At 52.0% G+C, this 16,245-nt stretch overlaps 1 protein-coding gene across 1 annotated transcript; it reads left to right on the top strand.

The window, feature by feature from the left end:
• The first annotated feature begins 5,582 nt into the window (after nt 1-5,582).
• On the top strand, nt 5,583-15,359 carry AOC1 (amine oxidase copper containing 1). Its single transcript, XM_032762180.2, has 6 exons — nt 5,583-5,654; nt 5,934-6,022; nt 10,314-11,899; nt 12,622-12,907; nt 14,366-14,498; nt 14,808-15,359. Exons 2-6 carry the CDS (start codon nt 5,985-5,987, stop codon nt 15,072-15,074), a joined length of 2,310 nt encoding a protein of 769 aa, XP_032618071.1. The 5' UTR covers nt 5,583-5,654; nt 5,934-5,984; the 3' UTR covers nt 15,075-15,359.
• Nucleotides 15,360-16,245: the final 886 nt, after the last annotated feature.

Genomic DNA, 16,245 nt, shown 5'->3' on the forward strand with positions numbered 1-16,245 from the left:
ACACACTGTGTCACCACTTGCTGCCAACGCCTGCAGGACACCTCTGTGAACACCCGTGACACCTCATGGCACCTCTGCTGTCAGAGCTTCACTAGGACTCACCAGACTAAGCAGACAGTTACACCCACAGCCAAGACACAGCAAGGACACAGCGGGGTCCGGAGGGGTCAGGGCACATACTCGCTGAGCTCTCCCTCCCGTGAAGGCTGCACAGAGCATACCCTTCGCCCTGCATCTCCCAGGGAAGTAGAAGCTCAGAGCTGGGGCAGAGGTTGGAGCTGGTCACATAGGCACACTCTCTGCCCACCACAACTAACAAGATTCCAGACTCCCAATAGGAAAGCAGGTGTTCACAAATCACATTGTCTGTAAAAACAGTCAGCAGGCCGGCAGAGCGGGCAGGATCCCAAAAGTTAAGTTCCCAGATGCCAGCCCAGGGCCAGCCCCTGTCATCGGCTGTCCCAGTGAGGAGGTCTGCTATGACAGCTCACAAGCTTCGCTGTTGGATACTCTCCTCACTGAAATGTGAGCTCCATAGAGGCTTTGGTGTTGTTTGTTCGTTGCTGTGTCTCCCTGGTGCAGAATGAGTGCTCCATAAACATTTGTTGAATGAATTAAGGACTGCCAAGTGTAAGCCCACCAGCCAGTGGCAGAAGCAGGGCTAGCACTTGGAGATGAACGTTCTCCCCTATCTGGGTGGGGTTGCCCAAGCCATCAGGACCTCACCAGGGCCCCTTGTGACCAATGGCCCTGCCTCGGAAAATGGTAGAATTTTCTTTTTTGCAAACCCACCTTCCCTAATCAGGGACAAAAGCTATGACGTTGGCTTCATTCACATAAAGATCTAACCGAGTGAGCTTCCCTGGTGCACCCCCAGTAGGTCCTGGTGCAGGCGCGGGTGGCTCTGTTTCTTCTCTGTGGTTTCGTGGAAACAATCCCACTCTCTAGATCCTCTCAAATTAGCTCTGACAGGTTGTGACTTTCTGAAAGCAAAATATCAAGATTTAGCCACACGACATCTGTGAGCTATGACCTCTGGCTTCCTAGCTCCACCTTTGTATATAGCGCTGCCCCTCCTTGGGCCTGGACCTCCTTAAGAAAGGCAAGCAGCCAACAACTGACGGGATATGGTCTTTGCCCAAGTGCTGTCTCTAACTGTCAGCAATGATTAATCCCGCAAGCGAGGAACCACACCTCAGAAACCGAGGTCACCTTCAGTATGGGAGCAGGAAGAGAGGCGGCAAGGCAACAGAGCCCAAATTCCAAGTGTGACATCTCAAGTTCCCCAGCCACAGTGCGCACAAACATGAGCAGAAACAACGGCCTTGGCCAGACATGGTCACTCATGCCTGTAATCCCGGCACTGTGGGAGGCCAAGGCAGGAGGATCACTTGAGGCCAGGAGTTCAAGACCAGCGTGGGCAACGTAGCATGACCCCGTCTCTACAAATATATATGTATATAACAACAGACTTACCAGCTTTTCTGCACAAGGATTCTATTCGCCTCAGCTTTCCCAGGGCCTCTCTTGAGGGCTTCTCTGTCTCCTCTGTCTCTATAGGATTCCCACAAGCCCCCCTTCACCCCCACACTTCTCTAGAAGTGCATAGGGAGGTTCCTCACTCTACCTCCTCCTTCCAGACACCCCACCTGCGCTTCCTCAGCACAGGGACACAAACCGCACCCCACTCCCCCCATCAGCCCTGACCTTTTCCCATGTCAGGAAACACACCACATCTCAGTTCAGGACTCTGCTCCTACCGCCACTCGCACCCCCACTCCCACCCCCGCCCCTGCCCAGTGTGTCCTCTTCCTCCTAAGTCCCTCATGTATCGCAAAACCCCACACAGACTCTACCTTGTGGATCCTCGGGGCAGCAGCCCCCTAGAACACAGGGCTTGGAATTCACTCACTGGCCAAGGACCATGCTCTCTGCAATGAGGCAGGTAAAGAAGGTGTGCTGGGTTACATTGCATCCCCCTAAAAAACTCATGTCCTCCCTGAAACCTCAGAATATGATTTTATTTGGAAATAGGGTCGCTGCAGATGAATTAGTTAGAATGATGTCATATTGGAGTAGGGTAGGCCCTCAATACAATCACTGGTGTTCTTGTAGATAGAGGCACTGAGACAAGGAGGACTCCATGTGAGGACGGAGATTGGAGTGACATGGCCACAAGCCAAGGCACTGAGGGACACCAAGGATTGCTGGCAACACAGAAGCTGGAAGAGGAGAGGAAGACCCTCTTCTAGAGCCTTCAAAGGGAGCGTGGCCCTGCCTACACCTTGATTTCACACTTTAGGCCTCCAGAACTGTGAGACGATCCATTTCTGTTACTTTAAGCCCCTGTGTGTGGTCCTCTGTGACAGCAGCCATGGAGGCTACTGCAGAGGGGACAGAGTCCCAGGACTTGGGGGCTTGCAGTCTTGAGGGGAATCTCCTTCCAAGCCCTTGCAGGACGGGCCCTTGGGCATCAATGTGTTGCACTTACTCTGTGCCACCTTGTAATGTTAATCTTTCTATGTACATGTTATGTGCCCCATTACATAAAAAATGCAATTCTTTCTGGTGTGCTTCAGCTCCCTGCCTACATGCAGTGTTCCTCCCTGCCCTCACTGCATCCTCCAGGTGCGGGACCTGTGGTGGTTCCTGTCCTCAGCCACATCTACCCTGGTGTGAGGACCTGCAGTCACTCAGTCTGTCTCCCAGGCCTTTCTTTTATTTATGGACGTCCATTGCAGAACTGAATTAATTCTACATCAGTGCATGGATGTCGTCATCACTGGCCCATACAAGGCCTCCCTCTTGTCTTTCTCACGTGTGTATGTATGTATTCCCACTCCCACCCCTGCCCTCACATCCATTCTAATGTGCATCCACTCTTGAAAGTGGGTGGCTTGGTGTGTACGTGTTCCCTGTTGTGTAATGGCATCGTGCTATCACTCATCCTGCGTCTTCCATGATCCTGAGATCCCTTCTCAGGAGTGGCTGTGTGGACATCCATGCCTTTGCATCCGCCAACTGCACAACACCTCATGGTGTGCAGTGACCACTCTCCTGGGGGTGGCACCCCGATGGCCTCCAGCTCCCCAGCCTCACAGCCATTTGTGTCTGCATCCCACCTCTGGGCCTGGGTGAGAACCTCTTTGACATATATTCCAAGAGACAGAATTCCTGAGTCTGGGAGAGCAAGCAATTCTCTCATCTGCCCACACCCTGAAAAGTGCACTCCAGGATGGCTGTGCCACCAATAACCCCTTCCCACAACCACACATAAGGTCCCCGTTTCCCCACATCTCTGTCAACACTTGGCATCATCCAGCTTTCCCATAAAAAATTCTATCTCGTTGTTGAATGCTTTGCATTTTTCTAGTAACCACTACATTTGAGCATCTTTCCATGTGCTCTTTAGCCCTTTGGTGTGCCTCTTCTGTAAGTTGCCTTTGGGATTCTTTACCAGGTTTCCATGGGGACTGCTGCCTCTTTCTGACCTATTTGCAAGAGCTCCTTGTGTATTCTAGAATTAGTCCTGTCACTTTTTGAAAACAGCTTTATTGAGACATACCTTACAATTCACCCATTTAAAGTGCATAATTCAACGCATTTTAGTATATTCACAGGCACACGCAGCCATCACCTTCAATTTTAGAACTTTTTAGTCACCTCAAAAAGAAACCTCATAAGCATTAGCTCTCACCCCATCCCTCCATCGCGCCCCAGCCCTAAGCAACCAGTAATGTGCTTCTCATCTACTCGAGAGATTTACCTATCCCACACGTTTCATATAAATGGAATAATCTGTGGTCTTTTGTGACTGGCTTCTTTCATTTGCCATAGCGGTTTTAAGGTTCATCCACATTGTGTCATGTAGCAGTGATTCCTTCCTTTTTACGACTGAATGATGTTCCATTGAGTGGACAGACCACATTTTGTTGACTCATTTATCAATGGAGAGACATTTGAGTCGTCTCCACTGTTTGGCTATTGTGAATAACACTGCAGTAAACACTCTGGTACAGGTTTCCCCACGGACATAGGCTTTCCTTTCTCTTGAGTATATACCCAGGAGTGGGATTGCTGGGTTATATGATAACAATGTTAAGTCATTTGAGGAACAGCCAGACAGTTTTCTGAAGTGGCTGCGTCATTTCACCATAAACTGCCTGTGAGGCTTCCAGTTTCTCTGCCTCCTGGCCCCACCTGTTATTATCTTGCTTTTGAATTCTAGCCATCCTAGTGAATATGAAGTGGTATCTCCTGGTGGTTTTGATTTGCATCCCCTGATGACTAATGACATTGAACAGCTTTCTGTGTGCATACTGGCCATTTGTATATCTTCCTGGGGGGAATATCTATTCAGATCTTTGGCTCATTTTTAATTGGATTATTTGTCTCTTATTATGGAATTGGAAGAGTTCTTTTTACATTCTAGATATCTAGATATAATTTTCTTATCAGATATATAATTTGTGAATATTTTCTCCCATTCTATGGTTTGTCTTTTCATTTTCCTGTGGGTGTCCTTTGAAGCATAAAAGTCTTTTAATACTGATGATGTCCAATTTATCTATTGTTTTCTTTGGTTATTTGTGCTTTCAGGTCACATCCAAGAATTAGATGTAAAGTCAAGCAGATTTACTCCCGTGCTTTCTTTTTAAGAGTTTTACACTTTGAGCTCTTACGTGTACGTCTTTGGTCCCTTTTGAGTCCATTTCCGTGTGTGAAAGGGTCTGACTCCATCATGTGCCTGTGACCCCTTTCCCTTTTAATCTTTGCAAGTCTCTTTTCTCAATCCATCCTCACTCCATTAACTTCATTGCAGTTTCCTTTGTGGAAACAGATTGTAGTCCTCAAAATCAGGTTGTTCCTGGAACTCTCTTCTAATCCAAATCCCCCCAATTCTCTGCGGAGTTGGTGAGCTCATGACTGAGAATACGTAACTCACAATCCTCTTGAACACTGAGGGTGAAAGACGTTAGCTTTGATTGTCTTTGTATCAATCATCATTTTAACATGTAAGGCAAATCCCCTTCCTCAGAAACACCAAAGACCTTCTGGAATTGCAAGCAAGCTTCAAGTTGACTAAGTGTGTTCGCCTTCCTTCATCTCGCTGCCAGCGCACACTGAAATGACTTGCATTTTCGGCAGCAGGAAGGATGATGATGAGAAATACAAAATCCCTATAACCACAAAGCAGCATGCAATCCCTGAGCAAGCAAACCTTGGTAATGGGGGATGATGACCTCTTGGCGCCCCCGAGCCATGCACTTTTCCTGACTCTATTCTTTCCTTTCCGACCAGGAGTTACCCCGGTCACCAAGTTTGCCCTTCTCAACCTGACTAAGCCGTGTTAGCACTGTCCGCCTGCTGCATGGGCACTACCTGCCCCAGTGTCCTCTCCCCTCTCTGCTCTGTGCCATAGCCTTAGCTACCCTGGCCAGCTTTCTCCCAGCCAAGTCCTTCCTCCTTTCTGAATCTGGTCAGGGTCTCAAAGATGGTTAAAAAGCCACCAAAGTTTGCAACTCGTCTTGAGTGGCTGCTCCTCCCAAACGGTTCTGCCTCTGGTGTCTTGTTCTAGGAGTGGTTGAATTCTCTGTTTTGCTGTGGGTGCCAGCCTCTATCAGCCCCTGCCCTGGTCCATCTATCAGCTTCAGGTAAGACTACCGGCTAGGAAATGGCCCCTTGTCCTTATTTCTGCCTCTAAAACGTGCCACCTAAATTAACAGATTGTGGCATTGCATGACTCGTCACAGAGAAGCCAAGGCAAATTCTTGTGGAAGGCGGCACTTGTCTGGAAACAGACTCAGGACAAGTGTGCTGCACAGCCAGCTTCCTCAAACCCACTCATGCCGCTGTAGCTGCCCACAGAGGCACCTCCCAAGCCACAGGCCCCTCCTAGGCCGGCCCAGGCCTCACCTTGTCCCTCCCTGCAGGGCGGCGTCTGATTGACTTCAAGAAAGAGTCAGAGATCAGCTTAAGGGCAAATGCTGGAAGCAGAGCGAACTGGGAGCAGAGCACACAGGTGCGTTCTGATGGGTATTCGGGAGAGTCAAGAAGGGGCTGACCTGGAGGAAAGAAAAGCAGTGGAAGGAGGGCACAGAGTGAAGGGCAGAAGAAACAGGGCACAGAGTGAGGGGCAGAAGAAACAGGGCACAGAGTGAGGGGCAGAAGAAACAGGGCACAGAGTGAGGGGCGGAAGAAACAGGGCACAGAGTGAGGGGCGGAAGAAACAGGGCACAGAGGGAGGAGGGCCAGGAAGTGAGAGCAGGAGCCCAGCACATCACAGAAGGTGCCTGGGTGCTTGGTGGCAGGCAACAGCTGGCCAGGGTGGAGTGGGGAAAGCTCAGAGAGGAGGGTGAGCAGGGAGAGGGCTTGCTTCCTGTTCCTGCCTGGAGGTCTCACCAGCCACCACCCCCACTGCCTCTGCACATGGGGACAGAGGTTTGTCCTGGGGAAAGCAAAGGTCTCTTCCACATCTTTCTCCTTCCTGGACAAGCAAAAAGAAACATGGGGATAAGAGGTTGTAAAAAAGGAGACCCAGCCGTGAAAGGACATGGAGGTGCCCTAAATGCATACTGCCAAGCAAAAGAAGCCAACCTGAAAAGGCTGCAGACTGTAAGATTCCAAATACAGGACGTTCTGGGAAAGGCAAAACTATGGAGACAATAAAAAGAGCAGTGATTGAGGCCAGGCGCGGTGGCTCACGCTTGTAATTCCGGCACTTTGGGAGGCCGAGGCGGGCGGATCACGAGGTCAGGAGATCGAGACCACGGTGAAACCCCGTCTCTACTAAAAATACAAAAAATTAGCAGGGCGTGGTGGCAGGCGCCTGTAGTCCCAGCTACTCGGAGAGGCTGAGGCAGGAGAATAGCGTGAACCCGGGAGGCGGAGCTTGCAGTGAGCCGAGATTGCGCCACTGCACTCCAGCCTGGGTGACAGAGCAAGACTCCATCTCAAAAAAAAAAAAAAAAAAAGAGCAGTGATTGCTGGGGTTTCGGAGGAAAAGGTGGAGCACAGAAGATTTTGGGGGAAGTGGAACTACTCTGTGTGACACTCTAATGGTGGATCCATGTCATCGTCCGTTTGTCCAACCCAAGGAATATGCAGCAGCAGGAGTGAGTCCTGATGTAAACTGTGGGCTCTGGGTGAGAGTGATGTGCAGGCTCATCAGCTGTAACAAATGTACGGCTCTGGTGTGGATATTGATAGTGGGGAGGCTGCATGTGTAGGGGCTGTGAGTATACAGAAACTCTCAGTACCTTTCGCTCAATTTTGCTATGAACCTAAAATTCCTCTTTAAAAGACGCCTATTTAAAAGACTTTAATAGACTTTATAAAGTTTGTTAAAAGACTTTTAATAGACTTTTTAAAGACTTTTAACAGACTTTATAAAGTCTATTAAGAAATCTATTAAAGTCTATTTTTAAAAGTCTATTAAAAAAAAAGTCTACTATAATCCCAGCACTTTGGGAGGCCAAGGCGGGAGGATCACTTGAGCCCAGGAGTTCAAGACCAGCCTGGGCAACACAGTGAGATCCTGACTATATATATCTATATATACATGTATATATATATTTAAGTCTAATAAGTCTATTTGGGACCAGGCCTGGTGGCTCATGCCTGTAATCCCAGCACTTCGGGAGGCTGAGGCGGGTGGATCACTTGAGGTCAGGAGTTTAAGACCAGCCTGACCAACACAGTGAAACACCATCTCTACTAAAAACAAAAAATTAGCCAGGCATGGTGGTGCACACCTGTAATCCCAACTATTCCTGAGGCTGAGGCAGGAGAATTGCTTGAACCTGGGAGGCAGAGGTTGCAGTGAGCCAAGATCGCATCACTGCACTCCAGCCTGGGCTACAGAGCAAGACTCTGTCTCAGGAAAAAAAAAAAATAGTCTATTTAAAGAAGAAAAAAAAAGAGGCCTGGCCAATATTTAATAGGAGAACTCAAGAACTCACCTCATATTCTTCCTGCTGGCTCTGGGTTCCGCCTGCAGCCCCTGCCTCACCTCTCCATCCAGGTGAGCAGGGCCTCCGAGAGCCCAAGATCATGTGGGTTCCAGGGTCTTCTGCCAGCACCAGAGGGCAAGACAAGGCAACTAGAGGGACATCCCCATGAGAGGCCATGACCATGGAGCAAAACGAGGGCAAGGGGAGAGCCCTCGGGGAGGGGGGCATGGGAAAGGGAGAGAAGGACATCTCAGATCAGCCTCAACTGTGGCTTCCAGGGCTAGAGAGCCCTCAGGTGATGGAACAGGCCCAGCCAACACCTTTCATTGATCCGTGAATCAAGAACTGCCCATCGTGTACAAATTAAATACAAATGCTAAGGGGGCTAGTGGAGAAGTATGTTAGTTGGGGCCGAAAACAGAGCACTCCTCGGCACTGCGGGGTTTCAGCTGACCTCAAAAGGTGGCAAAGGATGTGACACTGGCCCAGAGTCGGGTGGGAAGGGACAATGTGCAGCTGAGCTTCTCTGTAGGAAAAAAGCCACGAGGAAAACAGGGCCTCTAGTTAACACATGGGTTGTGTTCCCAACACTTGTGCTTCGGAAATGTGATGTGTAAATGCATTTTCCAAAAACAAAAGCAAGAAATGAAAAGCATTCATGATGGTCAGGTTTCCTCAGTGGGTCACTCCACGATACACCCAAAGTGGAGCTGCTGCACCTCAGTTACACCTCATATCCTGTGCCGCCGACTTTCCAGGTGAAATCCTCGGGGCCTGCCTTGCAGGAGGCCTGGGCCCCCTGGGAGGAGGCTGGGCCAGGCAGAGGTCTGAGACAGGAGTGGATTAACCCTCTCTGCTACCTGTCTGTCTGCACAGGAGAACGCATTTTCTCCAGGTTTGCCCCCAGGGCTTCTGATTTAGGGAGCAAAAGGCAACTACCTATGAAAACAAGGATTTCTCAGAGTCCAACCCACTCATGCATCCACCTTATAAATCAAGTGTCTATGCCTCAGGCACTGCTTGCAGGAAGTGAAAGGCACAGCTGAGACAGGGAGGAATCCTGAAGTGGGGCTCCCAGGTCAACCCAGAGCCTTGAGGAAGGGGGTGCAAGGTGGCGAAGGCAGAGCTTCTGCAGGGAAATTTCACGGTGACAGCAGCCTTCCAGGGAGGCCCACAGCACCTAGGAGGACAAGTTAGGGTGTGGAGAAACTAAGGCTGGGAGACAGCTCCAGCCAGCGTCTGTAGCAACAGTGCAACAGGCAAGAGCAACAGTCTCCCAGAGACTCCGCACACAGCACACGGGAAGACAGAGTTGTGGCCACCACGTCTCCCAGCCCTGCAGGAGGCCCACAGCTACAAGCGCAGGATTTTACAGCTGCTTGGGGAATGGGGTTATGAGGTGAAGACCCTGACCCACCCTCCCTGAGAAAGGAAAAGGCATCTTCCTAAGATGAACCCCTCCCTGAGGCACCCTTCTAGTAGCCTGGGGTGGACAAGAGAGGTGAATGGGGCACAAAGAAGGCTGGGCAGGACTGGGCACCTCTACCTCACCCCCAAAGCCATCAGTCTGCAGCCTAGTCACACCTGAATCACTCTACATTGCGTAAAATTTTAAATGTGCTGGTGTCGATAGCCTGTATTTAATTTAACAAGAAGAGCAGCTAACATTTCTCATGCATTTCCTATATGGCTGACATTGTTACAAACACTTTATATTTACTGTTTAATTGATTTCTCTCCACAACCCTAGGAGCTAAGCACTGTTGTCGTTATTTTCATTTTATAACTAAGAACATGAAGGCCCAGAGAGTTTAAGCAGTGTGCCCAAGGCCACACAGCAAGTCCTAGTGGCATGAGTCACTGGGACTTGACTCAGGCAGCCTGACTCCAGAGCCTACCTTTGAATTTCTACACTAGATTTCAAAATCTGTCTACCTAAAAGGTATTTCGTTGTGTCAGAAATGTAGTTTTGCTGTTAATACAGGTGTCTTCTTCTACAGGACACAAGAAGCACCTGGGGGCATGTGCAGGGGCCCAGCCTGGCCTCTGTGACTCACGGCGCCCCTGGCTGAGATAATACACAAAAACAAGAGCGTTCCCCTGAGTAAGAAAGGCTGCAGGACTGGAGGACATTTACAGAGGAGTGAGGAGAGGGCAGAAATAAATGGATGGATGCACAGGCAGTGGCCCGACAGCGCTGGGGACTATGCATGGGGCCCCAGCTGCCCCAGGACAGCCTCCAGCTTGGGGCAGGGCAAGGGGAGGACGCTCAGTCCATAGGAAAATTCCATGGCCCTAACCTGAGGGAAGCCCATCTCTGCCCATAAGACAACTAAGTTCATCTCCTCTACTGCATTCCAGAGCCACGGAGCGAGAGATGCCGGCCCTGGGCTGGGCCGTGGCTGCCATCCTGATGCTGCAGATGGCCATGGCGGAGCCCTCCCCAGGGACTCTGCACAGGAAGGCAGGGGTGTTTTCAGACCTAAGCAACCAAGAGCTGAAGGCAGTGCACAGCTTCCTCTGGTCCAAGAAGGAGCTGAGGCTGCAGCCCTCCAGGACCACCACCATGGCCAAGAACACCGTGTTTCTCATCGAGATGCTGCTGCCCAAGAAGTACCATGTGCTGAGGTTTCTGGATGAAGGTGAAAGGCATCCTGTGCGGGAAGCCCGTGCCGTCATCTTCTTTGGTGACCAGGAGCATCCCAATATCACTGAGTTTGCTGTGGGGCCCCTGCCAGGGCCCTGCTACATGCGAGCACTGTCCCCCAGGCCTGGGCACCAGTCCTCCTGGGCATCGAGGCCCATCTCCACAGCAGAGTATGCCCTCCTCTACCACACCCTGCAGGAAGCCACCAAGCCCCTGCATCAGTTCTTCCTCAATACCACAGGCTTCTCATTCCAAGACTGCCATGACAGATGCCTGGCCTTCACCGACGTGGCCCCCCGGGGTGTGGCTTCTGGCCAGCGCCGCAGTTGGCTTATCATACAGCGCTATGTAGAAGGCTACTTTCTGCACCCCACTGGGCTGGAGCTCCTCGTGGATCATGGGAGCACAGATGCCCGGCACTGGGCCGTGGAGCAGGTGTGGTACAACGGGAAGTTCTACGGGAGCCCAGAGGAACTGGCTCGCAAGTATGCAGACGGAGAGGTAGACGTGGTGGTCCTCGAGGACCCACTGCCTGGGGGCAAGGGGCATGAGAGCACGGAGGAGCCGCCCCTCTTCTCCTCCCACAAGCGCCGCGGGGACTTTCCCAGCCCCACCCATGTGAGCGGCCCCCGCTTGGTCCAGCCCCACGGCCCTCGCTTCAGGCTGGAGGGCAACGCTGTGCTCTACGGGGGCTGGAGCTTCGCCTTCCGGCTGCGCTCCTCGTCCGGGCTACAGGTCTTGAACGTGCACTTCGGCGGAGAGCGCATTGCCTATGAGGTCAGCGTGCAAGAGGCAGTGGCGCTGTACGGAGGACACACACCTGCAGGCATGCAGACCAAGTACCTCGATGTCGGCTGGGGCCTGGGCAGCGTCACTCACGAGTTAGCCCCCGGCATCGACTGCCCGGAGACCGCCACCTTCCTGGACACTTTCCACTACTATGATGCCGATGACCCCGTCCATTATCCCCGAGCCCTCTGCCTCTTTGAAATGCCCACAGGGGTGCCCCTTCGGCGGCACTTTGATTCCAACTTTAAAGGTGGCTTCAACTTCTATGCAGGGCTGAAGGGCCAGGTGCTGGTGCTGCGGACAACTTCCACTGTCTACAATTATGATTACATTTGGGACTTCATCTTCTACCCCAACGGGGTGATGGAGGCCAAGATGCATGCCACTGGCTACGTCCACGCCACCTTCTACACCCCCGAGGGGCTGCGCCACGGCACTCGCCTGCACACCCACCTGATTGGCAACATACACACTCACTTGGTGCACTACCGCGTAGACCTGGATGTGGCAGGTAGGACTCAAAGCGAGACTCTCCCGTTCAAACGTCTGCATCAAGCCAATAACTTAAACTCCCAGGAGACGGCACTGTAACTCCCTGGTGGTGGAAAGTTAGGAGCATTTGCCAAGCCTGCTTCTGTAAAACCTAAAGCTAGAAATTAGTGTGTCCCTGAAAAATGGTGAAAGCGAACAGTGCCGAGGGTTGCCCTGGATGCAACAGTGTGGACCCTGTCCTGCCCCTGGGGCTGTGCATGGGGCAAGGGAGGGGACGGTGCCTAGGAGGGTAAGAAATGTCACTGTCTAGCACTTTGAGATGGAGTGTAGTATTGTCTGGGAATATTCAGGGTGTCTCCTGTATGATATCACCATAAAAGAATGGCATGGGTAGAATGACTGATGCTGCCAGACCCAACAAGGCCACCAGGACCATACAGGCGGCTCCTACCCCTCAGCCCCAGCCACCTCTCTGGACAGAGCCTCTCATGCCTGGAGAAAAATCAGTGCCCCTTCTCTGGGATTGCAGCCACAGCAGATGGGCATGAGCACAGCTCTTGAGAGGAACTTCCCAGAGTGGTAATGGAATCAGCACAGCCGCCCAGGGCATCCCCCAACATCCCGGTTATTCCAGACAGTTGGCTGTTGGATGTGGTGGAGGATGGAGATCCTGGGGCAGAATGAGGAGGTTTCAGTTCTGGCAGCTTGATTCTCGTTCTCCTTCTCCCTGCATACCTCCAGGCACCAAGAACAGTTTCCAGACACTGCAGATGAAGCTAGAAAACATCACCAACCCCTGGAGCCCGAGACACCGCGTGGTCCAGCCGACCCTGGAGCAGACGCAGTACTCCCGGGAGCGCCAGGCGGCCTTCCGCTTCAAAAGGAAGCTGCCCAGGTACCTGCTCTTTACCAGCCCCCAGGAGAACCCCTGGGGCCACAAGCGCAGCTACCGCCTGCAGATCCACTCCATGGCCGACCAGGTGCTGCCCCCAGGCTGGCAGGAGGAGCAGGCCATCACCTGGGCAAGGTGAGGAAGACCCAGGGGGCCTGGGGGAGGGTCAGGGGCTCCCCTCAGTGTGTGTGTCTGTGTTTGTGTCTATGGGGTTCCTAGTCTATGTGGTTTTGTATCTGGGCGCACATGCGTGTTGTGTATGTATGTGTATATCTGTGTGTACAATTGACCCTGAACAATGTGGGGGGTGGGGGTGCCAAACCCCCAATGCAGTAAAAAAGCCAAGCGTAACTATGACTTCCCCACAACATAACTACAAATACTCTACTGTTGACCGGAAGCCTTAGCACTAACATCAACATTCCGTGAACACATATTTTGTATGTTCTATGTGTCAGATACAGTGTTCTTACAATAAAGTAAGCTAGAGAAAAGAAAATGCTATTAATAAAATCCTGGCTGGGTGCGGTGGCTCACGCCTGTAATCCCAGCACTTTGGGAGGCCGAGGCGGGCAGATCACGAGGTCAGGAGATCAAGACCATCCTGGCTAACAATGGTGAAACCCCATCTCTACTAAAAATACAAAAAATTAGCCGGGCATGGTGGCGGGCACCTGTAGTCCCAGCTACTTGGGAGGCTGAGGCAGGAGAATGGCGTGAACCCAGGAGGCAGAGCTTGCAGTGAGCGGAGATTGCGCCACTGCACTCCAGCCAGGGCAACAGAGCCAGACTCCGTCTCAAAAAAGAAAAAACAATCCTAAGGAAAAGAAAATATATCTACAATCCATTAAGTGGGAGTGGCTCATCCCAAAGGTCTTTATCCTCGTCTCCTTCACTTTAAGTGGGCTGAGGAAGAGGAGGAGGAGGGGCTGGTCTTGCTGTGTCACCGTGGCAGAGGCAGAAGAAACCCCAAGTGAAAGTGGACTTGTGGGCTGGGTGCAGTGGCTCATGCCTGTAATCCCGGCACTTCGGGAGGCCAAGGTGGGCAGATCACCTGAGGTCAGGAGTTCGAGACCAGCCTGGCCAACACAGCGAAACCCTGTCTCTACTAAAGATACAAAAATTAGCCGGGTGTGGTGGCGGGCACCTGTAGTCCCAGCTACTCGGGAGGCTGAGGCAGGAGAATCACTTGAACCTGGGAGGCGGAGGTTGCAGTGAGCCAAGATCGCGTCACTGCATTCCAGCCTAGGCGACAGAACAAAACTCCATCAAAAAAAAAAAAGAAAAAGAAAAGAAGGAAGGAAAGAGAGAGAAAGACGACCCATGCAGCTCACACCCGTGTTGTGCAAGGGTTGCCTGCTCTTCTAGGCCTGTGTCTCTGTGCATTTGGGAAGGGGGGCGGGGAGAATTCCTGCAGATCACCCAAACCTCGGTTCACAGCAGCCCGTCCTGCCGACACCCAAGAGAGATGATCTCTTATCTTGGGGAAGGCAATCATCTTCCTCTATTTTGACCCCGAAGCTGTTCCCTGGGCAGGGCTGAGGGGGGCCAGCCTAGGGCCCTGAGCCAAGCTGCTCCGCCTCTGCCTGGCAGGTACCCCCTGGCAGTGACCAAGTACCGGGAGTCGGAGCTGTGCAGCAGCAGCATCTACCACCAGAACGACCCCTGGGACCCGCCCGTGGTCTTCGAGAAGTTTCTTCACAACAATGAGAACATTGAAAATGAGGTACTGCCCTGTCCCCAGCCCTGCCCAGTGCTGGCCCTGCCTCCTTCCAGCTCAGCGCAGGACCATCCTCATCACCATCAGGGAGTCCCAGCCACCCTTTGCCCAGATCTGTCCCCAGTCGCAGGAGCTATGCCTTGCTGTGGGGATGGCAACTTCAGAGGTCACAACAGAGCTGCTTATCTCTTTAAAAGGGGGCTGGAGAGGAATTCAGCAAGTTTCCAGGCAGAACTGAAAATGACCAAAGGCTAGAGTGGCCTCCAGTGGTCAGTACTCAGCCCTGCCCACTGAAGCCCACCCTGTCTCCTGCAGGACCTGGTGGCCTGGGTGACGGTGGGCTTCCTGCACATCCCCCACTCAGAGGACATTCCCAACACAGCCACACCTGGGAACTCCGTGGGCTTCCTGCTCCGGCCATTCAACTTCTTCCCAGAGGACCCCTCCCTGGCATCCAGAGACACTGTGATCGTGTGGCCTTGGGACAACGGCCCCAACTACGTCCAGCGCTGGATCCCTGAGGACAGGGACTGCTCGACGCCTCCCCCTTTTAGCTACAATGGGACCTACAGACCTGTGTGACCAGCCCCCAGTTCCTCCCCCAGTTCCTCCCAGGAAGCCCAGGAGCCTCACTGGGGCAGACAATAAACCCTCAGAGCCTCGCTCTGTGTGCTGCTTCTTGCGGGGAGGCACAGGGCCGTATGTGTAGGAAACACACGCACAGACATGCACACACTCGCACAGACGTGCACACACACACAGACGTGCACACACTTGCACAGACGTGCACACACCCACACAGACGTGCACACACATGGCATGCACTTTATTCACACTGGTCTACTGCAGCCCAGAAAAGCCACCATTACTAACAAAAAGGAAGCTCACTGAAATCCTGCACCTATCAAATTGGTTTTTTAAAATCTGAGACTGGCCAGGCACGGTGGCTCACGCTGGTAATCCCAGCACTTTGGGAGGCTGAGGCGGGAGGATGGGAGGATCACTTGAGTCCAGGAGTTCAAGGCCAGCCTGAGCAACATGCTAAGCCCTATCTCTCCTAAAAAATACAAAAAAGTATCCAGGCAGGGCAGCATACGCCTGTAGTCCCGGGGCAGAGGGGGTTAGATGGGAAGATCTCTTGAGCCGAGGAGCCGAGATCACGCCACTGCACTCCAGCCTGGGCAACACAGACACAGTGAGACCCTGTCTCAAAAAAAAAAAAAAATCTGAGACTGACAACTTTCTCCTGGGGAGGCTGCAAGGGAATTTCCCAATGTCAGTGACAGGCTTGCAAAATGGCACAACCATAGAGAAGATGCTACAGGGAGATCTAGCAAGATCACCGTGCCTTTATCCATTGGCACACTGGCCCAACTTCAGGGGGTTTATCCCCGAGGTCCACCTATAAACACAGGAACGCATATGTACAAAGTGATTCATTGCAGCATTGTTTGTAACAGCAAAAGTCTGGAAACAACCAACTTCTCATCTGTAGAAAACCCCAGTTGAATAAACTGTGGCACAACCTCACAGTGCAATTCTGCTGATTGTAAAAGAAACAAAGAAACACACGAATGAGGATACTCTGTGTGCTGGTAGGGCAAAACTTCAGGCCATAGCAAGTAAGAAAAGAGAAGAGGCATAGAATAATCCAGACAGCATGCTAACTTTGTGTGAGAAAGGACAGGAGTTTCCCTAGACTGGTCTGCATGTAGACGACAGGGAAGCGTGGTGGGTGAGAACAGGGATAGGA

The sequence above is a fragment of the Hylobates moloch genome, unplaced genomic scaffold (genome assembly GCF_009828535.3).
Source record: "Hylobates moloch isolate HMO894 unplaced genomic scaffold, HMol_V3 SCAFFOLD_1, whole genome shotgun sequence".
Lineage (NCBI taxonomy): Eukaryota > Metazoa > Chordata > Mammalia > Primates > Hylobatidae > Hylobates > Hylobates moloch.

What these genes read in the sequence shown, in the direction of transcription:
- AOC1 (XM_032762180.2), top strand. Translation starts at nt 5,985, where the DNA reads ATGCTGGAAGCAGAGCGAACTGGGAGCAGAGCACACAG. An exon ending in ACTGGGAGCAGAGCACACAG is followed by an intron (nt 6,023 to 10,313) that starts GTGCGTTCTGAT and finishes ACTGCATTCCAG; the next exon opens with AGCCACGGAGCGAGAGATGC. An exon ending in CGTAGACCTGGATGTGGCAG is followed by an intron (nt 11,900 to 12,621) that starts GTAGGACTCAAA and finishes GCATACCTCCAG; the next exon opens with GCACCAAGAACAGTTTCCAG.